The sequence below is a fragment of the Syzygium oleosum genome, unplaced genomic scaffold (assembly GCF_021117445.2).
Source record: "Syzygium oleosum isolate NSW1041296 unplaced genomic scaffold, Sole_v2.1 Sole_v2.23, whole genome shotgun sequence".
Classification (NCBI taxonomy): domain Eukaryota; kingdom Viridiplantae; phylum Streptophyta; class Magnoliopsida; order Myrtales; family Myrtaceae; genus Syzygium; species Syzygium oleosum.
In genome coordinates this window covers 2,606,036-2,632,891 of record NW_026607507.1, presented here as the reverse complement: position 1 = coordinate 2,632,891, position 26,856 = coordinate 2,606,036, and the positions used below count along the sequence as shown (strand labels likewise).

General features: G+C 40.0%; 2 protein-coding genes across 6 annotated transcripts; both read right to left on the bottom strand.

Annotated features, from left to right (window-relative positions):
* Positions 1-1,355: 1,355 nt before the first annotated feature.
* Positions 1,356-6,962, bottom strand: LOC115682728 (mitogen-activated protein kinase 20-like). The gene is made up of 9 exons (XM_030607042.2): positions 6,610-6,962; positions 6,401-6,488; positions 5,218-5,626; positions 4,331-4,458; positions 4,181-4,240; positions 2,763-2,912; positions 2,506-2,661; positions 1,771-2,362; positions 1,356-1,684 (listed from the first exon to the last, which is right to left on the bottom strand). Exons 1-8 carry the CDS (start codon positions 6,819-6,821, stop codon positions 2,165-2,167), a joined length of 1,401 nt encoding a protein of 466 aa, XP_030462902.2. The 5' UTR covers positions 6,822-6,962; the 3' UTR covers positions 1,356-1,684; positions 1,771-2,164.
* A 1,056-nt stretch (positions 6,963-8,018) lies between these two features.
* LOC115682724 (mitogen-activated protein kinase 20-like) lies at positions 8,019-15,287 on the bottom strand. 5 transcript variants are annotated; one of them, XM_056321550.1, is made up of 11 exons: positions 15,265-15,287; positions 14,187-14,853; positions 11,982-12,390; positions 11,539-11,666; positions 11,390-11,449; positions 9,916-10,065; positions 9,659-9,814; positions 9,304-9,515; positions 9,042-9,143; positions 8,776-8,915; positions 8,019-8,699 (listed from the first exon to the last, which is right to left on the bottom strand). In XM_056321550.1, exons 2-11 carry the CDS (start codon positions 14,208-14,210, stop codon positions 8,242-8,244), a joined length of 1,839 nt encoding a protein of 612 aa, XP_056177525.1. In that variant the 5' UTR covers positions 14,211-14,853; positions 15,265-15,287; the 3' UTR covers positions 8,019-8,241. The 5 variants fall into 5 exon arrangements, with proteins under 5 accessions (XP_056177525.1, XP_056177526.1, XP_030462895.1 ...); XM_056321551.1 differs by lacking the exon at positions 15,265-15,287 and adding an exon at positions 15,059-15,075; XM_030607035.2 differs by lacking the exon at positions 15,265-15,287 and having other exon boundaries at positions 14,187-15,186.
* Between the last annotated feature and the right edge of the window lie 11,569 nt (positions 15,288-26,856).

Sequence of the window (26,856 nt, the reverse complement as noted above, 5' to 3'; positions counted from 1 at the left end):
TTCTGTTTTAACAGAGAGAGATAGAATAGAAGACTAAAAATATTAACATATAACAAAAACTGTCAAGAACAAGCTTAATAGGAACCTGTTTTGAACTGCACACAAACGTGCAAAAAACTGACTTGTTCCACTTCCTAGAAAATAGCTAACAAACTAACTGCCTAACAAATCAAACTTGACTGCAAAACAGAAAAGACTAAAACGACAAGAAAAACAACAGCAGCACTGGGACACAGCTCCAACAAAAGCTTTTGTCAATTGGACATTGCATTTATATTGTACCTTTCTTTATCTGTCCAACACTCAACTAGGAAAATAACTTGCTGTCTAAAGTGTCGTTCACGTGAAACTCTTGATTGAACATTCAATCCTATGCTCACCCCTAATCTCAAAAGGAGCCCACTTGGCACTATAGCTCTCTCGAGACTTAGCCTTTCTGAATCTGAGAATTGTGGAATAAGGGTGATATATTTTGAATCAAAGACAAGCTTGGCTTTAAAAAATGTCGTACTAATTTGAGTTGCACTGATAGAGCAACGATGACTGCAAGAGGACGATTTCGAATCAAAGATACGCTTGACGCCCAATTAGCTGAAACGGGTGCACGAAGCTAACACTGATATATTCCAAGCGTTTTGTTCGACACGGATTGAATGCATGCAATACATAAATTTCGTACCAATGAGGCTAGAAATTGAGCATGGGCGGGGGGGGGGGGGGGGTGGCGTTGGGACAAACATGGGGACCCATGTTGCAAGACAGAAAAGAAGATAGGGTGATGCGATGAGCAATGATGGGCAAAAGCAAGAGCGCACACACCAGGATGCATCATGCATTTGCCCATCTCTCTCTCTCGTTCCAGGCCAACTGGTTTGTGTTTGATTCTATCTCCTGCATATCCCCAGCCAACTGAGACTTGAAGATGGAACGAAAAAGCATAAGAATTCGAAATTTGAGGAATGAGACAGATTGCGTAGTATCGTGACATCGAATCTCGAACCTAACGATATCGAGGGGTTTGATAGATCCGGGGTGATTGTTAATGACATATTCATCATTTTCTAAACTTTGATTAAACTTAGGAAGTACCATGAACTAGCAAGTCAGTTTGCAACGACAGTTGACTACTTGGATTGACTGACAACACCATGCCTTCATCGTGCAATATGTTCTACCTGATCAAGAACCTATAAGCTGAGGTTGCCTTCAAAAGTTGCTGATGGTATGCCAGTATTTCAAGGTAAATCAGATCCTGCAAATCCTCTTTCGTTAGCCTTGGTCTCTCAAACTCAAACTCGGCTGATGTAATCGACTTACTTGATGGTTTTCTATCTATTTGTGCTTTGACTCAGAAGTAAAACAAAAATTCACATTCGGATTGGATCAAATCGAGACTATCAAAAGCCGGCAAGTCCAGCCATATTAACTCTAGAGCACACTCCGTCGATATATATGCATGATTGTCAAACTCAGTGGACGAGCGCAAGTGCAAACATTTGTTTGGAAGTGTACTTACATTGACACAAACCTCGTCACAGCTCGGGCGATCCTTTGGATTAAAGGCGAGAAGCCACTACAATAGCTGCGGTGCTATAGGGTCCGCATTGGGGATTATATGTGCGAATGGAACGGTTTGCCTCTTCCTCATACCAGTCAAGTATATACTTGCCTTCTCGTTTTTAATCTAAGGGAATGCAGAAAAAGGTCATATCAAAACGCAGAAAGCAAAGCATCTGCACACGGTCGAGTTGATAATATTTTAGTAATCACCTGCGAGATAATATCTGATGATGGTGTTCCGAGCAGATCCGTTATTAAGTCTGGCTGATGAACAGCATTTTTCCCTGGAAACAATGGCTTCCTAGCAAGTAAATCGGCAAAGATGCAGCCTATGCACCATATGTCAACTACGGGGTATACCGAGTTAAGATGCCATAACATATTATAAGGTCCACAAACCAATAGAGTAAGAGATGTCTCAAAAATAAGAGAGAAGAAATTCGCAAGAATGATGTCCGATTTTGGTGGTACCCCGACTCTCGACATATCAACTTGGTAGTTTGCTGTAATATCAAGTTATTCACTTTATATGACATGTAAAGCTCATAAACCAGCTTGCTTTAAGTACACATCTGGACAAATCAAGTAAATAAAGAGAAATATATCATATCTGACGGTTTCCATTCAAGTAGCCCTTTAGCAGTTGAGGGTGATATTCCAGGATTTCTCGGAACATTAGCTCCCGTATATCCTCCTTGGTAGCCCTTCGTCTCTCAAACTCGAATTCCATCTTTGCAATGGGCTGGCATGAAGGTTCCCTTTCAACTTTGGCTAGTTCTTTGAAATATGGATCGGCTAATGCCTACAAAAAGGTCATATTCTTTAGTACATGACAACACGACACCAAGGAAAGTACTGGCAGATATTAGGCAATCTAGTATCTCTAACCTAAAAAAGAAGCATACTAAAATGATCAGACATAATGAGGACAGATATGATCTCAACCTCTTCAGCAGTAGGGCGATCTTTTGGATCAAAGGCAAGAAGTCTTTCCAATAGCCGCAGCGCTAAAGGGTCTGCATTTGGGAATGTCAGCTCAAATGGCTTAGGCTGCTTTTTCCTCATGCAAGTTAAGTATCTTCTTGCCTTTTCATTTTGGACCTGCAGATGTTGACAATTTCTAAGGATCTGCCTTCCTCGTCTTTATCTAGGAGATATATCACTTATAAAACCCAGAATATCATAAAGAAATAATTTCATACCCTTATAATAGTATCTTGTGAAGGCGTTCCGAGGAGATCAGTCATTAGATCCAGCTGATGGACAGCATCTCTTCCAGGAAACAGTGGCTTCCCAGTCAGTAATTCGGCAAAGATGCAGGCTATACTCCATATGTCAATTGCAGAAGTGTACTGTATTGCAATCACATAACATTGTAGGTTCAACGCACAAAAAGTTCAATATGGAACAGAATAGTTTAACTTTTAAGTTGCCAATATACTTGCTAATCTTCGGAAAACACCCAACTTTGATATCTGTATTTGAGAAATACAAGTTAACAAAACTGCAAAGCATGTCCTATAGCTCAGCATCTGAGTGAAAGCATTAAAGCCACTTAGCTATGTAGGATTCAAGTTACGGTATTGTCATCTCTAGCATAGTCATGGCCCTTCCAACGTGTTATTTATGGTTATAGTCTCTTTCGGTTTCCTTCAACAAGAACTCTCCGTCAAAGTTGGAATGAATTCTCATTAACATCCAAGCAATTACTCACTTGCCAGCATTACTGATTCCACCTCGAAGAAACAAAAGAGTCTATCCCCTATCGCTTACAAGATTTTGTAGCTGCATATCTCACCCAACAAAAGAATCACCAAGTCAATCATCACAGGTTCTGTTCGCATGCTTAATACTATCAAGTCAAATTCCCACATTAATCTTGTTCCAACTGTTTATCCCTCCTCTCCCAGAAATGGCAATGTGATGATAAAAGTGCTCGCCACCTTTAGGAAAAGTCCACAACTTCTGACTCGTAGGTTCGACAAACTACTTTCAGAACATGCAAAAGTTCCTAGAATCGCACAAATGAGCAAGTCAAGCTCATAAAAAACAAAAGAAATGCTGCGACACTGGGAACTTTTGTATTTTCCCAGAGTCGCGGAATGTGTAGTTTGGCAAAGCATTCACATGTTTGGTCTAGACTTCTAACAAGCAAATCACTCATCATGCTCTGTGAGGAACAATATAACCCAGACTGTCTCTGGTATATCAACAGAGAGCTCCACATCCCCCACGGAGAATATATTAGATAGAAAAAAAGAGAATAATGTACAGGTTCATATTAGTCGGTAAAATAGTCAAATAGTAGGTCAAGCCTCAAATTTCCAACGTACTAAGTGAGAAGCAAAGTAAAGCAAACGAAACCAGCCGTTCACCATATTCTGCTCATAATGAAAGCAATACCCATAATAAAACAACAGAATAAAATGAATAGACAGAATGTGATGGCTGTAAGTCAAAGGAAATGCTTTAACAAGCCTTGCAAAAGGAGCTATAGCTACTATGTTGGTCCAGATAGGTACCAAGAAACATTAGGAGTCTCGGATCTTAAAATGCATGATGACAACCTCATGTCGTTAAAGATTCTAACAGGAGAAATAAGATGCATGACCACCATTACCTTGGAGGGAAATAATCCACACAGTTCTGGAGCTCTATACCAACTTGCGGCAACGTAATCCTGTATGAAGTAGAGGGCGGACCATTAGTGACCATCTTCCACTGACGTCAGAGACTTAAAAGTTAAACGACCGGTTAAGAAGTTACATACAGTCCAGAATACGGTGGAAGGTGTATCATTGAACTCAACCCTTGCTAAACCAAAATCACAGATTTTGAGCTTACAATCTGCATTTGCCAATATATTCTTTGGTTTCAAATCTCGATGGAAGACATTTGCTGCAACCATGTGCATAAATTTCAGAAACGGTCTGTATCCACTTGAAAAGAAGATAATTCACCACCAGAAGACTATCATGCTCTAACAAGAATCAGCGGATCGGAGATATGAAAGATATATATAATTTTTTTTTTTTTTGCGGAAGTGAGCATCATCCACAATGGACAAATGACGGGTAAAAAATGGACAGATTAAAGTCATATATGTCTGACCAAAAAAAAAAAGTACATATATGATGTCGACCAAAAAAAAAAGTATATATATGATGAACACAGTGTTTAAGATGTGACAATTAGTAGATAGGTGCAAAAGAATAAAGATTAAACATTACCTATAGTGAATATAGTGACGAGAAAGCTAAGAGTGAGGGATGCCCGAATGAATATACTTCAAAGCGCAAAGTAGCTGGTAAAGGAAAAACTGGAAAGATCCTTAAAGTTATCATTAGCATTAATGACTTGGTGAAGATCCGACTCCGTCGGCTCAAAAACAACTAAATATCCTTAAAATCTCTTCTGGAAGGTGGCAACATTATGTGTTATTTTAGAACTATCAGAGCCATGAAAATTTTAGTTTACTTTCTTTTACAGAAGCGAGCATCCAAAATGGACATATGAAGAGAAAAAAAGACTGATTAAAGTACATATATGATGAACACGCTGTTTTACATGTGATAATTAGTAGATAGGTGCAAAAGAAAAGAGATACACATTACCTACAGTGACTGAAGTGATGAGAAAGCTAAGAGTGAGGGATACCCGTATGAATATACTTCAAAGCGCGAAGTAGCTGGTAAAGAAAATACTGGTAATGCTCCTTTGTTAAGTCATCATTTGCTTTAATGGCTTGGTGAAGATCCGACTCCATCAGCTCAAAAACAACATAAATATCCTTAAAATCTCTTCCGGATGGTGGCAACAATATGTGCTTTGTTTCAACAATGTCAGGATGCTGTAGAAGCCTCAACAGCTTAATCTCACGAAGAACTCTAGCCGCATCAGATATGCTCCCAAATATATTGCGTATCTTCCTTATTGCTACTTTTTCACCAGTATGAGTGTCAGTTGCTGAGCAGACAACACCATGACTCCCTTTCCCGATGACATCTTGAATTTTATATCGATTTGCATCTCCATAGTCAAAGAAGAAGTCCATTTTTTCAGAATTCTGAAGCACAGAGATTTGTTCCAGCATGAAAACACCATAAAAGTCCATGTCATAGTTACTAGGAAAAGTTCAAAGTTCCAAACCAATGTCATGGCGGAAGCACCAAAGTTACACATATGAATGCAAAATCACACACAACAGGACAGGAATTCTCCTTGCAAAACAAGAGGAAATCTTGAATTGATCGTTGCAGATTTGAAAATGCATAACAAATGGTGGCCAGAATTCGCTAGCAGGCGATGCCAAAAATAAAACTCTCTGATGATGAGCTAGATGCCCCAGGCAATGATATGCTCGATATGCTCAAAAGCTGTCAATTAAATATCTCAAATGACTAGTCTACAACAACAACAACAACAACGAAAAGATTCCCCATGGTGCTTCTGCTTCACCTTTCGACTTTGACTAATCAACAAAGACAACCCGACACTCGTGAGATTCCAAAGAGGGCGTTTTAAGATTTCAAGGGAATCCTTCACTTGCGCGAAGTTCGAGTCAAACAGTTTCCAATTAATCCATTTGGTACTTGTCAGGCCTTCAACTTTTAGATACGCACAACCTAGCTCGAACTCTTGACAGATACGATTGTCAACTTAAAATTGCGTGGTGATCCTAGATAAACAGAAGCTCACTCTGCCCCCATTTTCTACTCTCCTCTCTGGTTCTAAATCAACACACATACAATCGCATCAACCGAAGGCGAATACTCTTGAAACTGGAAATATTTTGGTTTTCTATGTCTTAACCAGCGGCGAATTCACTTACAATCCTGACCTGATTGTCCTCAGACACAATAAATGTTCCTTCGGAATATCTCGTCTCCCCTGAATCCTGGCCACTCCTTGCCTCCATCACTCCAACTCTGAAACAGATGAAACAACAGTCAGAATCGAATTTGAGCTCCAACATCGAAACCTAACTATAGGAAGCCGGCGATCCCAACATAATTGCCAGTGAGCCCCTAACATAAGTTCAATAAAAACCTCGCAAGATCCTGAGTCTGTCGTGTCTCCGCTACTCGCGGAGCAGCAGGCGAATTTGACTGATGCACAGAGGAACCGATCCTGCCGAGGCAATTGCTGCAGGCTCGAGGAGATGACGAGGCAGAAGACAAAGCAGAGAGGCACACCGGCGAGCCTGGGTTAACATTATAAAGATCATTGTTGGGAACGAAGGTCAGGAACTTGAAAACCATTCTGCACCGATCAGTCCTCAGCTTGAGCTAGAACCCAAAAAGGAGCAACAGCCAAGAAGGCAAGTACTAAGGGTCGTCGTCTATATTTTCTTCGAAATTCAAATAACTGAAAGACAGCAGATGACAACGAGAAGCGGTTTAATCATTCATCGTTGATCACCGAAGTTTCTTTTCTTTTCATATGTGGAGTGTGTGGGGGTGGTGAAGTCAACTAAGGTTGCCTGTATAAGATTAAACTAATGCAAATTGCAGGGCAGGTAGAATCGAAGGTTCAGAAGACTCTGAGGGTGACTTTCGAAGACAATGAGCGTCGGCAAGTGGAGGATGCGATGGTGACTACATAATGCTAAACCGTTCGGCAGTTCGGTAAAAAATGGCGGGAAACGAGTCTTCCATTTCTTCCCTCGGCATGATGCCCATCTATCGAGCCGCTCACTCATATTTCACATACAAAATTGATAGAAAGACTGCTAATTTTGACAAGCGAGGAACATCTAAGCACCCGTTTCGTACTCACCCTCGCCGTACGAGTCTATGAATCGAATCTATAGATCGATCTTAATAGCAGTCGGCGATCATATACCATGATGACCGACGAGCGGGGTAAAAACAACGGAATACTGCTCTTGACCGGATGTCGAGAAAGATCAACCTTTGAAATGCTTGTTCATATTTTATCACACCTCTTCATAAATCAATCTTAATACCCCAAGTGGCGTGTGTTTGCGTGAGAGATATCCTTCACTGATCACTAGTTTTTTCAAGCGTTCTTCATTTCACAAGGAACGCATGCAGTATGAACGAGAATGGAAAGGAGAGTTAAAGATGGAAGTAATCGCAAGAAAATACAGCCGACAAAGCTCCAATACGTATGTCTGTTTGGTTTCCAATCGAACCAAAGGGGAGTTAAACGTATATCTTGTCGAGTAATAGTTAAAAACCTACTTAACGTTATCGTAAACATACTTCTTGTTCCAATTTTTCATGTTTCCGATTTCCTAAGAGGAAAGAGCGTCGTACCCCCGTGCACATGTAATAGAAGCAGCCATGGGTGGTATCACACATGTTAGATCACTCGGTCCGAGGGTACGATCCAACTCGTGATTAACTGCATCTTCGCACATTGATTTTATTTATTCTACACAACACCATTTCTCCAGAATACAACGAGAGAGAGAGAGAGGGAGAGGGAGCGAGTATAGAATCAGCAGTGTAATTCACTAACAGTATAGTTCTTGAACAATTGTATTTGCCGAGTGCCCACCAAGAAGCTGCCTCCTCCGCGAGATGTGCACCACGCCAGCAATCATTTTTACGCAGTGAACCCGATACGCGGAATTGGGTCATCTCTGTCCCGATAGAAGAGCCATTCAAGGGTCACTGTATTCAGACAAGCCAACACTGCGCTAATGCCCTTTCTTCAATACATTCTTGTCATACCAAATTGTACTGACCCGACCTTCCGGTGAGCTGCAGCGTTAGCAGCAGCTGCAGCACCAATGCTGCCATACTGTGTCTTTGCCGCTAAAAAGTTGGCGTCTATTGCAGCCCGCTCCTCAGTGTTCTCCATTTTGCCCCCTCCTATCCTCGTCATAAAGAACGGATTCGCATCTATGTTTATGGCAACTTCTGGCGCTAACTTCGCTGCCATCCCACAGTGCGGAATCTGCTTGGCATGCGCAGCAGCCATTTCTCTCTCGGCTTCAGTCCCATGCCGTTCTTGCTTTCCCATGCTCGCTTTATTGTAGCAGTATGCAGGAGGCACTGCCTGCGAGGGGAAGACGGTGCCTCGAATCATCGTTCGAGGATCATACCCATCTTTGGCAATGTTCCTGTTCTCAAATGGAACGACTGGGCCCACAACTCTTCCCGGTTTGGCTGAGCAGTGACGATATCAGTATGAGAATCACCATTCACTGATAAAAGCAAACGTGCATGGAAGAAGGTTATCTACCGATTGGAAGTCTCTGGGTTGCTAAGAAGTTCCTGGATGGGTTCATGGAAGCTTCCTCGCCTTGAGTTGGCTGATCTTTATAGCTGTTTATTTTTGGTTGCTCCTTTGGCAGGCCTGAATTCGAATGTACTATGGTAGACCTGTAATTGCACAAGGCATGCAATGTCATCCACTAAAAACGGTTCAAAACTAAAATACAAGCACAAGACATACAACAAAGCAAGCAAAACAAAGAAGGGGGGCGGAGGAGCGAAACACAAATGTACCTCGGCAAAGACACATGCTTTCTTTCTAGAGGGGCCGAAGTACCACTTTTGCCACCATTTTCCTCCAGCTGTGCAAACTGCTTCCTAAATTGATCAACGGCACTGTACACAACATAGACAAAGGGAAGATCAAGGTGGAGCAACCGATGTTCCATTCATGCTGATATCGTCGGAGCAATCAGTATTGGCGTTGCCGAAGTTCTTCAAGCAACAGAGAGAAATAAGAGACAGATTGACTACAGCCAAAAAAATTGGTACCGACCTCGGATATAGAAAATTAGTCCTCTCAGTTCCATTCATGTAGTCCTTAAGCAGTTGAGGGTGATATTCAAGGATTTCTCGGAAAATTAGTTCCCGTATATCCTCCTTGGTAACCCTTCGTCTCTCAAACTCAAATTCCATCTTTGTAATGGGCTGGCATGAAGGTTCCCTTTCCATTTTGGCTAGTCCTTTGAAATATGGATCGGCTAACGCCTACAAAAAGGTCATATTCTTTAGTACACGAATACACGATACCATCGAAAGAACTGAAAGATAATAGGCAATCTAGTATCTCTAACCTAAAGAAGAAGCATACTAAAATGATCAGACAAAATAAGGACAGATATGATCTCAACCTCTTCAGCAGTAGGGCGATCTTTTGGATCAAAGGCAAGAAGTCTTTCCAATAACCGCAGCGCTAAAGGGTCTGCATTTGGGAATTTCAGCTCAAATGGCATAGGCTGCTTTTTCCTCATGCAAGTTAAGTATCTTCTGGCCTTGTCATTTCGGACCTGCACGTTTTGATGATTTATAAGGATCTGCCTTCCCCGTATTTATCTAGGAGATAAATCGCTCATAAAACCCAGAACATCATAAAGAAATAATTTCATACCCTTGTAATGGTATCTAGTGAAGGCGTTCCAAGGAGATCAGTCATTAGATCCAGCTGATGGACAACATTTTTTCCAGGAAACAGTGGCTTCCCGGTCAGTACTTCAGCAAAGATGCAGCCTATACTCCATATGTCAATTGCGGGAGTATACTGCATTGCAATCACATAACATTGTAAGTTTGACAGACAAAAAGTTCAATATGAAAGAGAATTTGAGGTACACTTTTAAGTAGCCAATCTACTTGCTTATCTTCAGAAAACATCCAACTCTAATATCTCTATTGAGAAACAGAAGATAACAAAAGCGTGAAGCATATCCTATAGCTCAGCATCTCAGCATCTCAACGAAAGCATTTAAGCCACTTAGCTATGTTGGATTCAAGTAGCCTATTTAGTATTGTCATCTCTAACAGAGTCATGGCCTTTCCGACGAGTTACTTAATGGTTCCAGTCTCTTTCAGTTTCCTTCAAAAAACTCTCCCTCAAAATTGGAACAATCTCTCATTGACATCCAAGCAATTACTTACTTGCTAGCTTACTAATTCTATCTCGTAGAAACTAAAAAGTCCATCTCCTGCCACTTACAAGATTTTATAGCTGCATATCTCACCCAACAAAATGATCACCAAGCCAATCATCACAGATTTCTGCCCGTATGCATGGTTGTATCAAGTCATATTCCCCTATTAGTGTTGTTCCAACTGATTTTTTTTTTTTTTTGGTAAAGTTTGTTCCAACTGATTTATCCCTCCTCTCTCCAAGAAATGGCAATGTGATGATTAAGGTGTTCACCACCTTTAGAAAAACTCCTCAACTTCTAGCTCGACAAATTTCAGAACATATTAAAGTTCCTAGAATCGCAGAAATTTCATTTATGAGTAACTAAAGCTCATAAAAAAAAAGTTCTATGTTCCCAGAGCCGCGGAATGGTTAAATTACCCAAAGCATTCACATGTCTCGTCTAGACTTCAAGCAAATGACTTAAGTCATGCTCTGTTTGAAACAATATAAACCCAGACTTTCTCTAATATATCAACATAGAGCTCCACATCCCCAAACAGGGAAAATATTTGAGAAGTTGAGAACTTCCTAAAGATATAAAGAGAAAACAGAATAATGCAATAGGTTCAAATTGGTCAATAAAATAGTCAAATAGAAGATATTAAAGTAGATCAAGCCTCAAATTTCCAACTTATGAAGTGCAGAAGCAAAGTAAAGCAAACAAAACCAGTCATTCAATGTCTTCAGCTCAAGATGAAAGCAATTCCTGTAATAAACTGAACAGAAAGAATAGTTGTAATGTAATAGCTTTAATTTAACGGAAATGCTTTAACAAGCCTAGCAAAAGGAGCTATAGCTATGTTGGTCCAAACAGGTACAGGACACAACAGGAGTCTAATGTTAAAATGCATGATGATGAGCTTATGCTGTTAATGATTCTAACAGGAGAAATAAGATGCATGACCACCATTACCTTGGAGAAAAATGATCCACACAGTTCTGGAGCTCTATACCATCTTGTAGCAACATAATCCTATATCAAGAAAAGGGCGGAGTATTAGTGACCATCTTCCACCAATGTGAAAGAATTAAAAGTTAATGACAAATTAAGAAGATACATACAGTCCAGAACACAGTGGAAGGTGTATCATTGAACGCAACCCTTGCTAAACCAAAATCACAGATTTTGAGCTTACAATTTGCATTTGCCAATATGTTCTTTGGTTTCAAATCTCGATGGTAGACATTTGCTGCAATCATATGCATAAATATCAGAAACAGTCTGTATCCACTTGAAAAGAAGGCAATTCATTACCAGAAGACTATCATGCTCTGACGATATAGATAATAAGCGGATCAGAGCCATGAAAGATATAGTTTATTCTTTCACAGAAGTGAGCATCCACAATGGACATATGAAGTGTCAGAAAAAGACCGATTAAAATACATATATGACGAACAGGGTGTTTTAAATGTGATAATTAGAAGATAGGTGCAAAAAAAAAAAAACAGAATTGGTTACCTACAGTGAATTAAGTGACAACAAAGCTAAGAGTGAGGGATACCCGTATGAATATACTTCAAAGCACGAAGTAACTGGTAGAGAAAAAACTGGTAATGCTCCTTTGTTAAGTCATCATTAGCTTTAATGACTTGGTGAAGATCTGACTCCATCAGCTCAAAAACAACATAAATATCTTTAAAATCTCTTCTGGAAGGTGGCAACATTATGTGCTTTATTTCAACAATGTCAGGATGCCGTAGAAGCCTCAACAACTTAATTTCACGAAGAATCCTAGCCGCATCAGATATGTGCTCAAATATATCATGTATCTTCTTTATTGCCACTTTTTCACCCGTGTGAGTGTCGATTGCTGAGCAGACAACCCCATAACTCCCTTTCCCAATGACTTCTTGAATTTTATATCGACTCGCATCTCCATATTCAGAGAAGAAGTCCATTTCTGCAGAACTCTGAGACATAGAGATTTCTTTCAGCATGGAAACACTATAAAAATGTTGCGGTATAATTAACTCAAAAAAAAGTTCAAAATTTCGAAACCATCACAATGAGACAGCACCAAAGTTACACATGCGAATGCAAAATCACACACAGCAGGACACAAATTCCCAATGCAAAACAAGAGGGAATCTTAAATTAATCAGATATGAAAATGCACAACAAACGGTGCCCAGAACTGCTTAGCAGGCGATGCCAAGAATTGGTTAGACTCTGATGATGAGATAGATGCCGTAAGCAATGAAATGCTCAATATGCTCAAAAGATGTCAATCAAATATCTCAAACGACTTGTCTACAACAACAACAACAAAAGTGATCCCCGATGGTGCTTCTGCTTCATCTTTTGACTTAGACTAATCAACAAAAACAGAACCCCACAGTTGTGAAATTCCAAAGAAAGCCTTTTAAGATTTTAAAAGAAGCCTTCACTTACGTGAAGTTCAAGTCAAAAGTTTCCAACTCCTCATACCAGTTGATCTTATATTTCAAGCAGCTCAAAAAAAAAAAACCATTGGCAACCAAAGTTATAAGATAAAAGGAAGCTTCTACACTGACAAGTCTAGACTCTGGAGTCTGAAATTTTTTCATGAACAGGGCCTACAGGCTCATCTCCAAGCTGCAGAATAATTAATGAACCAAGCAAGGGCAAATAAAAGTGTCAAGGATTAACAATTCTATACAGTCAGAACAGTTTATTTTCTCTTTAAGCAACATATGCAAACACAGGTACCTTGCAATGTAAAAGCAAAGGCAACCAAAGTATGATGCCCGGAACTTTGGTCCGTGTAATTTGTTTCTAAATCGGATAGCTCCCAAGCCCCCCATAGACCAAAAATGCATAAGGAAACAGTCTTTGATTTGAATTTGATGATATATTACAGGGTCATGGACTAAAAACACGCAAAGAATTAACAAGCATCCCTGAAGTATTTATCAGGTACAGACAAGTGGACAGATATCCATCAGCTGAAATTCAACTTACTATGTCCTACTTCCAGCTAAGAAACATCCAAGATCACAGTGATCCATAAAAAACTCAGATTCGAGATGGAAGAGGTGGAGCGTGCAAAATGAAAAAGAACTCGAGACCAAGAATAGATTCCAATGACAGATAGAACAAATCGATGGAATCAAGTGAGATCAGAAAGAGATGTAAGCACATATTTCAATTTGCAATATCAATGTCAGAATAAGTATGAAACCCACCACCACCATCAAAACTAACTCCCGTTTGTTTATGCTGTTTCACAGTGAAAATGTAACAGAAACCCTGGATAATTTAAGAGGCAAAGCGCTTCATAAATGTACAATGATGAGCCACCACCCGCATATGATGAGGGAGAGAAACCAGAAGTGAATAATAAAGAATAAAATGAAAGTCAGTGTTTTTATCCTGATATAAGCCCCCCGAAATATCCCCACCGAACTGGCAAATAAGTTACCCCATCACTAAATTTGCGCAAAAAAAAAAAAGGTCAAACTTTATCCACAAACGGAGAAGCACTTGAACATGCACCGTGAAATCAAACTCCATAACTCCAAATGGCATCAAGATTACCATGTCAAACCACATTGCAAATAATCTCTTCCTGTCTCATCTCAGCACAATCAGATGCATTCAACCAGTGAAACTCCCCCAGCCTCATTATTCTCGCAATTCATCAGAAACCAAGAAACGAACTCGCAAAACGAAAAAAAAAGAAAAGAAGAATGAGCACAGAATCAAGAGATCGCCCAGAGCAAATCACCTTCTTCCTCTGATCCTGCTGCATCTTTTTCCCAATTCCTCCAAAAAAAAAAGGCCTCGACCCTTAGCTCCCAAAAAGAACCCAAATTTCCGAAATCCGAGACCAAAACAAGCAAAACCCAGATATCTTTTTACCCTCTTTCAAGAGCTCAAAACGTGCAAACAGAAACAAGCCAAATCCAGCGTCAGCCGCATTTGCCCCATCTGCCTCTGCTCCGAATCACAAGGCAAGAGTCCCACCTTATTCTCCTCCCTGAACAGTCCTTCTCCAAGCATATATCCCTCATGCACTCCCTCCTCTCCAAAAAAGCCTCAACCACCCAACAGAACACCCCTTTTCTGGGTATCATATATTTCTCCGACTACGACCGAGCAACGGCAGCACCGGCTCCCGCATATCTACCGGATCCAAAACTCCGAGCTGATTGCCACCACGGAAAGAACCCCACCACCACCACAACACCTTATTGGCTCTCTCCCACGGAATTTAAGGCATCAACCTACTCTTTCCTCTCTGTTTTTTCTTCCCTCTGATCCAAGCCTTGAAACCAAAGGTTCGATCTTTTTCCCCAGCAATATGTCTTCTGCCGCCTATATATTGCGAATGACGAAAAGGGGTGGTGGTAAAAAGAGGCCCGAGCAAGTGTGTAGAAGCCGCAAGCAAAGATCTGAAAACAACACCGACAAAAGAGAGGCGCTGAGGGAGAGGAGAGAGAGAGAGAGAGAGAGAGAGAGAGTGGGAAATTTATCAGCAGGGGAGGGACGAAAGCATATAAATGAGCGGTCTTGCCCCTCCTCGGGGCATGAATGACGCAAGTTCACCGCATACGGATACGTATCCGGATACGCGGGAAGTGGCGGCGTCGTAAATACGCGGGCCACCGGGAGGGCGTCTCGGCAAGGTGGGTCGCTGCCTCCGGTGGCGCCCCGGCCGCGGCAGCCCCGGCTTGCGGGATTCCGGTTTCTAGAATTACCGCCCCCCCTCCCCTCCCCTCTTCTTGTGCGTTCCTGAGTTAGGTACAACTGTGCCATTGGCAATCTGTATCTGTATCCTCCATGAAAGGGGTTGGACAACTCACCGCTTCACGTGCGCCTTTCTGGTGGTGGAAGAGGCTGCGGGCGGTCGGGCCCCGCGAGCGGAGGAGGCTCTAGGGGAAATTATTGCCCCCCCCCCCCCCCACCGCCCGATCACGACCTTAGCCGGTCACGGCTAGAGCCACGCGAGGTCTGTACGATTAACGAACGCATCGAAACTAGATTTAAGTTTAGACGAAAAATCCTGAAAATTTTTTGTGTACAGTCAGCGTATGCATCAAATACACTTGTTCGATTAAAAGGTTTACTTTTGAATGGGGCAATACATTGATTGTATAGTTGACGTACTAACCAACTTCTCATTTCTTTAAATCGATTTTCGAATGCCACTGTAATTAGACGTGATCACGTGCCTGACAGCTCGATGGCCTTGGCTAGACCGCAAAGGCCGAAGGCCACTTTTGAGCGGGCTTGGGTAAGGCCGCTCAGTACAAAGCCCGACTCAATCAGGTTAGATTCGGCTCGAACCCATCCACCATTGATCACATCTAATTGTCAAGTTGAGTGAGTTCGAATGCATTCGAATACACCATTCAATGCGATTACCAATTTCCTCTTTCAGCGGAAGGGCACGAAATGACAATAACAATCGTCCATTCCATTTAAGTAATACCACCCATTTTCACATTCAAAACTCAGAAAATGGATGGAGCATCATGAGTCCGATATGTCACCTCTTCTAATGTCTTTGAACCTTGGGAAGCCGGCAGGGGGAAATGGAAAAGAAGTAAAACACAACAGGAGCGGAATAAAACATGGGCCGCACGTGCCGATTGGATTGGACGTCGTTGTGCAAGACGGTTGGGCAATAAACAAGGTGGGGGACGATGTAGCTGTTTTAACAACTGTATTACGTCGTGTTTTCATATTGTCGCAGGCGCACAGCTTGTACAGATTGTCCCTGACCAGAACTTTCTTGTTCTCTTCTCTGTCTGCTAATCACTCGTGGAAGTGGAAAAAACAATGAGGGTTAGGGCAATCAATCGATGCACCGAAGATGACTCGATTCAGATGATCATTGTTCTTGAGATTTATCGTGATTTCTATGAATGATTGATGGGAAAAAAGAGTCGGCAAAGCTTAGAATTTATCGGTCCAATAGACTTGGGAAGATATATTCAAAGTCGTGACCCGTTTTTCACTTTAGGATACCATCGAATACTATAGATGATATTTGGTTAAATGAGCTGAATTAACGAGCTACGGGCTAATTTTTCTCGCAGATTAGTATGTCGTGTGATCAATATGCGTGAATTATTCAATTGCATTGATTCTATCACATTTAAATTCTTTCGGATGAAGCCCATAATGCTTGGTGCTACACAAGAAGCGTCTTGTAGGCATGTGGACAACCACGCCGTGCGCCAAGTAAAAGTCGAGAAAATGAACAATCTTACCTATTTTTACCAGCGTCTATGAACCCCATTAAATGCTGAAAATCAAATTGCTTCACCACTTAGTGCCATCAAGTGCGTTTGACAATTAGTAACTACGGACAACTTAATCGATCTCCATGCAAGTATAGCAGGAAAGGCTTGTTCAATTGGGATTATAGATATTAGGGATAATGACACAAATTGTTCCTGAACTTTGATCGAATATGTAATATGGTCTAGAAACTTTTAATTTGTTCAATATGGTCAATAGACTTTAATCTAATGTGCAATGTGGTCCTTGAATCTTTGGTAGATATTCAACTTCATTCCTAAATTATACGGAAATGTTCAATATTGTCCTTCCATTAATTCAAATTCAGGGATAATATTGAATATTTTCACGTAGTTCGGGGACTTAATCGAACATGTATAAGACAATTCATTAACTAAGCTGAACAAATTAAAAGTCAGCGATCTCATCGACATCGGGACATTAGCTTATGAACCATTTTTATCATTTTCCTTAGATGTTATCATCCTTTTTCCTCATTTGTCCGTGTGGTTTTCGTTTTTCCTTAGCCTAAAACAAAAAAATACCCCACGTGCAACACGTGATAAACGTGCCCAAAAGTGGATGTGGGGTCAACTTTGCAATAAAACCCAGTTGATAAAGTACCCCAATCAACTCGAAATGAAACGGGCATTAAGATAACTGGACAGGATCTCAAAGTGTATCGATTAAATTAAGATTAATTAGCTGCAAGAGATCGGAACCGAAAACCCCTAAAAAACGAGAAACATCTACAGTATACACATAACACTAAAACAATAGAAATGGACAAACCCAATACATCTCACCAAACGCATGGGGACACATCACCCACCTCGAATTGACTTTGTTTTAATACTATAATTACGAAGGTGCGACCTGAAAAAACACATTGCTAAAACCAGATCTCGTCAAGTCTTGTCTTGCTGGTGGTTGCTCGTTGTTAAGACTCTCCATCGTCCACTAGGGGGGACCAAATGGGAACAAAAATATGGGAACATCGCCTAAGTGTCCAGAAAAGGAATTACATGAACAAGGGTTAAGTCGTGGATCCATTTGATATTCGACTATGATTTCATGCATCTTGAAATGGCTCTCCACATGTGCGAAACATGCACCCTCGGACACAGATCATGCGGTTCGAGTATAGATAGAATAGAGAGAGATATCTTGCGATCAATCAAGTAGTCCTAATTGCAATAATAAGTAATGAACTTTGTTATAATTTGCTTTTACACAAGTATAAGCTTCCTAGTGCCATGCATCCTCTCTCTCTCTCTAGCGTGCATTTTTTAGGACAGAGGGGGAGGCGGAGAGAGAGAGAGATGCAGGGCGATGATCGAGTGGCGGTGGACAATGATCCAATGGCAATAGGCGGCGAAGGGACTGAGTGCCGGTTTTTATGGTCGAATGCCACGGAACGGTGGCGACGTAATTGTCGATAGTTTAGTAGCAGCGAAAGGAGAGAGAAAGAAGAGGGAAAAGGCGTGCTAGGGTTAGTGTTGATTTTTCTGTTCTTTCGTTATACGTTTTGCATTTGGAAGTTACGCGAAGGTTACTTTTAAGTAAGCAATCTACCATAAAAAAATGATAGGAGAGACTTTTTTAATCGGATACATAAAAGAATACGGCGTCAAGAATAAATTAAGATGTCTAAGGAGTTCATTTATTTGAGAGGATCCTCTCTAGGGAAATGCCAATGGACCCATGCAGACCAAATTTATGTTGAAATTTCTGCTCTGGTCAATGAACGACTAATCTCTATGAAAAAACCAATTGTTAGTTGGCCAATCCCGTTAAATACGGTGATTTTTAACACGAAACGGTTGAGCTGGACATAAAACTCGACGTGCACCCTTTTCAACTTTTGTCTTTTTGCTAAGTTGCATTGGCGCCGCTTTCGAAAGTTTAGGTAGTAAAATAGCGATGAGTGTTGAACCACGGAGGGGAAAGAATCCTCGTTGCATGTCAGCAATAGCGATTAGTCAAGCACCACGTATCCATAATTACTAACGTATTAAGTTACGTTACATAGTATATCGTCGCGTGCTTCGTGTCCCGTACGGTTCATGCAAATGATAGGAACTCGACCTTTGGGGATCCGGTCCAAATGAGTTTGGAAGGGACGGATTTGAGCCGACGCGACTTGTTCTAAACATGTTCCGATACAAAGTTGACCTCTCCCCAGTTGGTATGGTTGATAAGAGGACAACTACTCAAAAAGTCTTCAATCTATTATAACTGTGACAATTCAATCCTGAACTTTTTTTTTTGTCATTGAGTCATAAACTTTTTTGTATTTGTGCTAATTCGGTCTATCCGGCCAATTTTAACTGGAAATCGTTGACTAGATGCCAGCCGTCCTACGTAACACGACCGGCGTTGACATTGACATTTTTTAATAATTTTTTTATATTTCTTTTCTTTTCTTTTTCTTTTTTTTTCTTCCTTTCTTCCTCTAGCCGATCCCGAACCTTGGCGATTGGCCAGAGGCAAGGGCCGGTGAGCTCGACCTCACCCGGCCACTAGCAAGGATCGCCATTGACCTCACCGGCCCTCGCCTCTACTAGTCGCCAGTCCTCGGCAACTGACTAGAGGAAGAAGGGAAGAAAAAAAGGAAGAAGGGAAGAAAAAAAAAGAAAGAGAAAGAGAAAGAAAAAAAAAGAAAAAAAATAAAAATTCGAAAACTTATTAAAACATTATTTAAAAATGTCCAGGTCATCGTCGGCCGCGCTACATAGGACACCCGGTGTCAATGACAGTAATTTTTTGTCAAAATTAATTGGATTGACCAAATTGATATAATTATAATAAATTTAAAATTTTTTTAGTAATTTTTCCGATCGATGAGTGGCAAAGGGATCGAGTAGGATAGAAGACTACTTTTAAAGGTATGGGTAGTGCACCTATACGTGGCTAGAAGACTACTACTTTTAGTTGTAATGCATCCTTAGGTGGCTCCCTAGCCTCCACACTTCTTTTCAACCCCATCGAGGGCCTAATTCCAAAAACAAGAATCAATTTTAGGTCGAACGACAATTTTGATCCGAACTTTTTTTGTCTCATAAAAAAGTACAAACTTTAAGTCGAGTGACAATTATGGCCCCAACTTTTTTTTATCTCGTAAAAAAAGCACCAACTTTCACTTAAATCACAAATCTGACCCCCATTGAATTAGAACCATTGATTATCCAACTTGACTATTCTACCTCAACAATAAATCCACATGACTTGCTGACTGGATTTAAAGCACTATTTATTGTCTTATTTTTTGAGCTACAACTTGAAGAATAACGGTGAAACTGTTCAGCTCCTTTATTTCACCGGCAAGTAAAAATAATCTCAAGATCGAATATCTCTGGCCGGACTTTGTCGTTTTGTCGTAATCTGAAGCTGTAGACCACCGCGCGTCGACAGACGCCATGGGCGAGATCCGCCAAACTCACCACCATAACCTTTTTTCTCAGACAAGGGTGACTTCAGACAGAGAGTCAACGGGGGCCAGATTTGGGATAAGGGTGAAAGTTGGTGATTTTTTATGAGACAAAAAAAAATTTGGGGCCAACATTGTCACTCGACCTAAAATTGATGCTTTTTTACGAGACAAAAAAAATTTGGGCCAGAATTGTCACTCAACATAAAATTTGTGCTCTGTTTTTGGAATTAACCCCCCCTTTGAGTATCAGTGTAAAATTTGGTTTCCCTGGTACTGGCAACATCGCACTTAAAATCTTCTTTTCAACCAAACGCAAAAAACTCGATTAAGACAGTCCCAATAAACTTATTTAAAGCATGGACCTATAGCCCCCGCATAAAAACAATCGGTTCCTTCGAAGTGCGGCCCATGGAAAATGAGCAAGAAAACTACCTTACCCATAGTTTAATCCTTCCCCACTTTATCCCCATAAATAATATTATTGCCGAAATAATTTTATTATATTCGGACTATTGGAAAGCGATTAATGTGTGGGGGGATGAGGTCACCAATCATTTTCGCGAAAGCGGGTCGCGTCGCTTTCAGCCGAATAATGTTTTTCCTTTTCACCACCGCCGGCACCACCGCCATCGCCACGCGATGCCGAACCATGTAAAGTTTCTCCTTTTGTGGAAAAGCCAAAACTCGAAAGTTTAATCAGTAATTTAGGCTGATATTAGCTGGGGCCGTGATTAAAAAAACACACACGGGGGGGAAGATTATGTGCTTTTGTTGAATGATTATTAAGCCAAAAAGGACGTCTCTTTCAATATCACACTCTCTCTCTCTCTCTCTCGCAAAGAGCCAAAACCCCCCATGACTTTAGCATAGAATAAAAAGGTTGCGGATCCCTTGTCTCTATCATTCAATCATTTTTTTGGTTCCTTTTATTTCGATTGCCGCGAAAGGGATGGCTTTGAAAAGGCATAATTCCCTAAAAAACCCCAAATTTTAGATGTTGTCCCAAATTTATCCTAAACTTTTTTTTGTCTCATAAAAAATCACAAACTTTTATTTTAAACCCAAATCTGCCCTAGGTTAATTTTCTGTCCAAATGTTGACAATTTTTTTTCAACTTGTCATCCACGTGTCTATCTTCTTTTCCCACGTCAGCTTGGGTTGACTGTTTCTTTCTTTCTTTTTTGTTTTTTCATTATCTTCTCTCTTTCACTTTCCGCCATTCACCTTCTTCATCCTTCGCCTTCGACCTCTTCACCTAAATCTCCAAATCATCCGCAAACGCCACCCCATGGTTAGGCGACACCAGCCCAAGTTGCTGTCCTCTGCTTCTTCTGCATCTCCATTGCCCTCTCGTCAGCAATCGACGACGACACCTCGTCCGAGCCCGACCTCACTTCCTTGTTCTTGGCGTCGGCGGAATTGAGCTCGAGGCCCAGCACATTGAACTAGCGGTCCACGTCGCCGGTGCCGTTATCGTAGGTCCTCAACAAGCCCTCATAGGTGAGCCCCTTCTCGCCGTCAATGCACTCGCCCTAGGTCTTGAACTTGACCCTCGGGTTCACGGCCACCGCGAGCGCGACCATTTCCTCCCTGTTGAGCCCTCCATCACGGTTCCCATCAAATGCTGGAAAATTCGCTTCACCTTCTCCGATCTGCTACCTCTGGTCGCCATTTTAGTGCTAGAGTTTCATTAGAAACAGAGAAAAGGGAAGATTTTGGCCCAAATGACTGACCAACGCAGAGATAGACGGAGAGGTCGCAATGTGAAGATTGAAAGCGACGATGGTGTCGCCGGCCTTGGGCGACTGCCGGCGACTCCAAATCTGGGCGAGGCGGCGTTGGATCCGACATCCTGATCCCAAATTCAACTATCCACCGACAAATAGAGGGGGTGGAGGCTCGGCAAATGGAAGCGTCTGGGCTTACAATAACGACGAGGTGACGAGGAAGTCGTGGCAACATGCACGCAAGCTGTTGCGGCGGTGACCGGCGTGTGGCAGCACCTGGGCTTTCTCTGTGTTCTTGATGGTGCTCTCGTTGTCCATGGCGGAAAGTGAAAGGGAGAAGAGAATGAAAAAACAAAAAAGAAAGAAAGAAACAGTCAACCCAAGCTGACGTGGGAAAAGAAGATAGACACGTGGATGACAAGTTGGAAAAAAATTGTCAACATTTGGACAGAAAAGTAACCTAGGGCAGATTTGGGTTTAAAATAAAAGTTTGTGGTTTTTTATGAGACAAAAAAAAAGTTTAAGGTAGATTTGGGACAACACCTAAAGTTGGGGGTTTTTTAGGGAATTAGGCCCTTTGAAAACTGTATTCTCTGCCCTTAGTGCCGCGGCCCCCACTCATAAATATATCTTTAATTAATTATATCGAAGGTAATTAGGATATCAAAAGAATGCCGGGCTTCTCGCGTTAGGTTCAAAGTGCAATATGACTTTCGGGAAAGAAACCGTCCTACTCCGGCTTGCTAATCTCGAAATCGATAAGGGCAAAGACAGTAGATTCTTTTCATCGACTCCTCGAAAGTTACTTAATGTTTTATTAGGTTATAGAATAGGGATAATAGATTGATGACGTTAAATTTGTGTATTCAGTTTTAACCCCTTTTTTCACGCCCAAATAAGAATAAGGAGATTTTCCGTACTTCCCTTGATTGTGTATATCAATCACGATGACAATTGATATTGTAATATCTCGTTACCTGATTTTAATTTTGAAAAATTACAATTAATCAAGTATATACACAATTAAAAAAAATGGAGAATCTTCTAATCATCTCTTAATAGGTTTTTTCCTTTAACCATTGATTTATGGGTACTAAATCTAAACATTTTCTATGCATTTTTTATATAGCACATTATTATTAATAACCATAAATTTTTTTGGGCAAATATTAATAACCATAATTACAACTGTTATTTTATCACTCCCGCGCTAAAGAGTTGAGATATAAGATAGTTCATTATAATGTTTAGGTGAATAGAAATTTTTTTTTAAAATTTCATTTTAATATTTGTATCAATCTCCTTTCATATATATGGGCGGTATCCCTCGCATGCCACGAGTGCTTGTATCGCAAGGGCAATAGCACGCAGAAATACACATTACACATGATGGAGATACATTAATTACATTCATCTTTCACTATCATTCATTACATCCTACCTAAGAGGCATAGACACTTTAGGGAGAATTATCCAAAAAGTCCTCCAGCGATCAATTCAATCATAAATATTTCAATAGTGCAAATTTAGTTTCAAACCTTTTGAGGATTTATGAATTTAGTCCTTTTGACTAATTTTGGCTAAAAAATCTCTGATTTGGACAATTTTTACAAATTTTTTTATTTTTTCCTTTCCTTTTCTTATTATTTTCTATTTTCTTTTTTTCTTTGTTTTCATTTTTCCCTACGGCAAGCAAAAGAAAAGAAAGAAAAGAAAAGAAAAGAAAAAGGAAAGGAAAGGAAAAAAATTAAAGAATTTGCGCTTCAGCTCCGATAGCGCCACGTAGAATTGCTGGCATCCACACCAGTTAAAGACTAAATTAGCATAAATTGAAAAATTTAGGACTGAATTGGCTGCCATATAATATATTTGTAATTTTTTGGACAATTTTCCTATACAATTTATATATGGAGTAACTCTCTCTTATTTTTATTCTCTTAGCCAAAATAGAAATTAAAACATGTCTCTCTTATGTATATGTCATGGATCATAGTATATCATCTCCCGTAGGGGTGAACGATTTCAGGTTCCTTCTAGGTTCCACCTGAAACTTGGGACCTACCTTCGAGTACAGGTTCCTCATTTTTTGGAACCTGGAACCTACCTGTCGGAACCTGGAACCTAGAACCACCCTGTCACAGGTTCCAGGGTCTAACAAGTTTTTTTTTTATTTCATTCAAAAAGAAAATCAACGCAACAATAATGAACAAGCTTGTCATTCACCAAAGAGATATACAAAAGACTAGTTTTCATGGCATTACGGTTCAAATAAATACAATTAAAATGAGAAGTCATTGCATGAATCAATACTAGGGGTGAGCGATTCCATATTCCGTACAGGTTTTACCTGGAACCTACCCATGAGAATAGGTCCCTCATTTTTCGGAACTTGGAACCTATTCTATCTACCAAAGTTTCACCTGTATTATTAATTGAATAATTGCAATGAATCATCTCCTTTAATGATCACAGCTTTTTACTGACTATAACTTATATTTAGATACACGAAAAATATAAAATATTAATGAGTCATAAAATAAAAGCTCAGACTAGTGGTTCTAGATTATACACTCGTCATCTAACGCCATGAAACACCGCAGGATCATGCGAAAACATAAATAAAGAAAAAACACAAAAAACTTGTTTATATTTCAGGTTCCAGGTTCACCTACCTAGAACCTGGAATTTACCGTTGAAACAGGTTCTTCAATTTTTTGAACCTGAAACCTACCCTGCATACCTTGGAACCTTAAACCTACAGGTTCCTACCGTTCAGGTTCTCAGGTTTCAGGGTAAAACCTGGAACCATGCTCACCCCTATTGAAACCTACCCTGCATACTTTGGAACCTGAAACCTACGGGTTCCCACCGATCAGATTCTCAGGTTCTAGAGTAGAACCTGAAACCATGCTCACCCCTAATCTCCCGTGCCAAGTGAGCCGCTACTTTTTTATTTTTTTGCATTAATAAAGAGCATAGTTGGATAATATTTGCGAGAGATAACCAGGAGATTTCGCATATCTCTTTTGATCTTACGAATCCTTAATTCAGCGTAATTGTTATTGGATATACACAATAAGAGAGATATGGAAAATTTCATAATTATCTCTAACAAAGATAAAAACGTTAGTAAGAGAATTGTACAATCAATTACGATCAATTAAAGGAGATATATGTACAATCAACGAAGACATAGATAATCTTCTAATCAATATATCAAAAGGATATATCTGACAAGAAAAAGAGTTACAATACTCCCTTTAACCAACAAAATGCAATTTTCCGTTTAGCACGAGATTGAATTTTCCCAAGAGAAAATTCTAAAAGTAAACTTTGATGAGCAAATCTAATTTTGGATGTAATTCAGAAAAGGGAGTTTTGGGCATATGTGACCCAATAGATAGCACAACTACTTAATATAGATGTATGCTTGTAATATACAAAATGAAATACGTGCTGATGAGTGATGATTTTTATCTTGTACGAGTTATCCCGCACAGTCAATGGACAGAAAAAAAAAAGTTGATTTACGCATATGTTACGTTCGGTAGTCAGGATAAAATTAACAATAAGATAAAATTTATCCCATGTGGTAGGTGGGATAATTAAATGTGGTTAGGATTTCTTATATTCATAGTATAAAAGCCATATTTCTCGAATAACAAACTACTTAAATTAATAAAATTGAAATAATAATTAAATATAAATAACATTTGAATTCTAATATACATTTCAAAAAAACAAAAATTTTCGTTTTTATTTATTTCTATTTTTATTTATATATTTGAATTTCTTTCTAACCTATAATACATATTGAATATTAATTTTTATTACATATTTTAGGTATTTTAGTATATTAGGTATATTCGTATAGTTTATTGTTTAATAAGATTTTAGTAAGAAAAAAAGACCGTATAAATTCAAAGACTTACACAGTCTCTCTCTCGTTTTAGCTCTCTTTTCTCTCAATGTTAGTGATATTAGGATATTTACTTATATATTCTATTGCTGTTTTGAATTTGGGAGATGAATCCGTTCTGGTCATGTGTATATAAGCCTTCTATTATTATTATATGTTATATGAGAATAAAAAAAATGGCCAGATGACTTGGATATATCAATGGAAAAAATAAGGATTTTGAAAACAAGACAGGGATTCTATAAAAATGACGCTGTAGACCAATTGAAGGGGGTGTAGCGCAGCTTGGTAGCGCGTTTGTTTTGGGTACAAAATATCGTGGGTTCAAATCCTGTCATCCCTACCTATTACTTCTCGACTGAGCAGTAACGAGGGATTCGTTGAAATCGATTAAAATCAAGCATACACAATCTTCATTTTATTATATCATATTCTATATGATAGTCTTATGCATACAAGATGCATTCGGGTTAGAATTGAAATACGAGATTGCTCAATCTCAAGCACTCGTGTCTCTGCTTCTTCATTATCAAGGATGCTTAAGCCACGCGAGGACGGAAAGGGTATTTCTTCGAAGGAAGGAGGCATGAGCATCTCTGATCGTTCGGCATTTTTAATGTCTATGCGAGTGCGCTTGGATTGCTCTAATAGATTTTTTTTTCTTTTTACTATTAGCCGCATAGTTTTCACGCGTATGATTTTATGGACGATAGGCGGGATTTCAGGAAGAGTTACTACGAGAAGGAGTTCGAAACTGCTGTTAGTCTTGGAACTCTCGTCTATCTTTACTATTTTTAGGGCAAAAGTACACTAGAAATGCCATAACTTGTGTACGGCGATCACTTTGGTGCCATAACTTTTTTTCGGATCACTTTGGTGCCAAGTCGGAGGAAAATCGATCACTTTAGTGACTCCGGCCAAAATTCCGGCCAAAAAGCTGACCTGGCATTTATATTAAAAAAAAATGGTCTGACTTGTACACGGTGAAAATTACGTGGCTTTTTTTCGAATTTTTTAATTTAAAAAAAAAAAAAGTTGCAGCAGCGGCGAGGCCTCGCCGCTGTTGCCG

What these genes read in the sequence shown, in the direction of transcription:
- LOC115682724 (XM_030607034.2), bottom strand. Translation starts at nt 12,417, where the DNA reads ATGCTGAAAGAAATCTCTATGTCTCAGAGTTCTGCAGAAATGGACTTC. An exon ending in GTGGATCATTTTTCTCCAAG is followed by an intron (nt 10,066 to 11,389) that starts GTAATGGTGGTC and finishes ATTGCAATGCAG; the next exon opens with TATACTCCCGCAATTGACAT. An exon ending in ATCGCCCTACTGCTGAAGAG is followed by an intron (nt 9,516 to 9,658) that starts GTTGAGATCATA and finishes ACCTTTTTGTAG; the next exon opens with GCGTTAGCCGATCCATATTT.
- LOC115682728 (XM_030607042.2), bottom strand. Translation starts at nt 6,821, where the DNA reads ATGGTTTTCAAGTTCCTGACCTTCGTTCCCAACAATGATCTTTATAAT. An exon ending in CAGACTCAGGATCTTGCGAG is followed by an intron (nt 6,489 to 6,609) that starts GTTTTTATTGAA and finishes CATCTGTTTCAG; the next exon opens with AGTTGGAGTGATGGAGGCAA. An exon ending in GTGGATTATTTCCCTCCAAG is followed by an intron (nt 2,913 to 4,180) that starts GTAATGGTGGTC and finishes ATTGCAATACAG; the next exon opens with TACACTTCTGCAATTGACAT.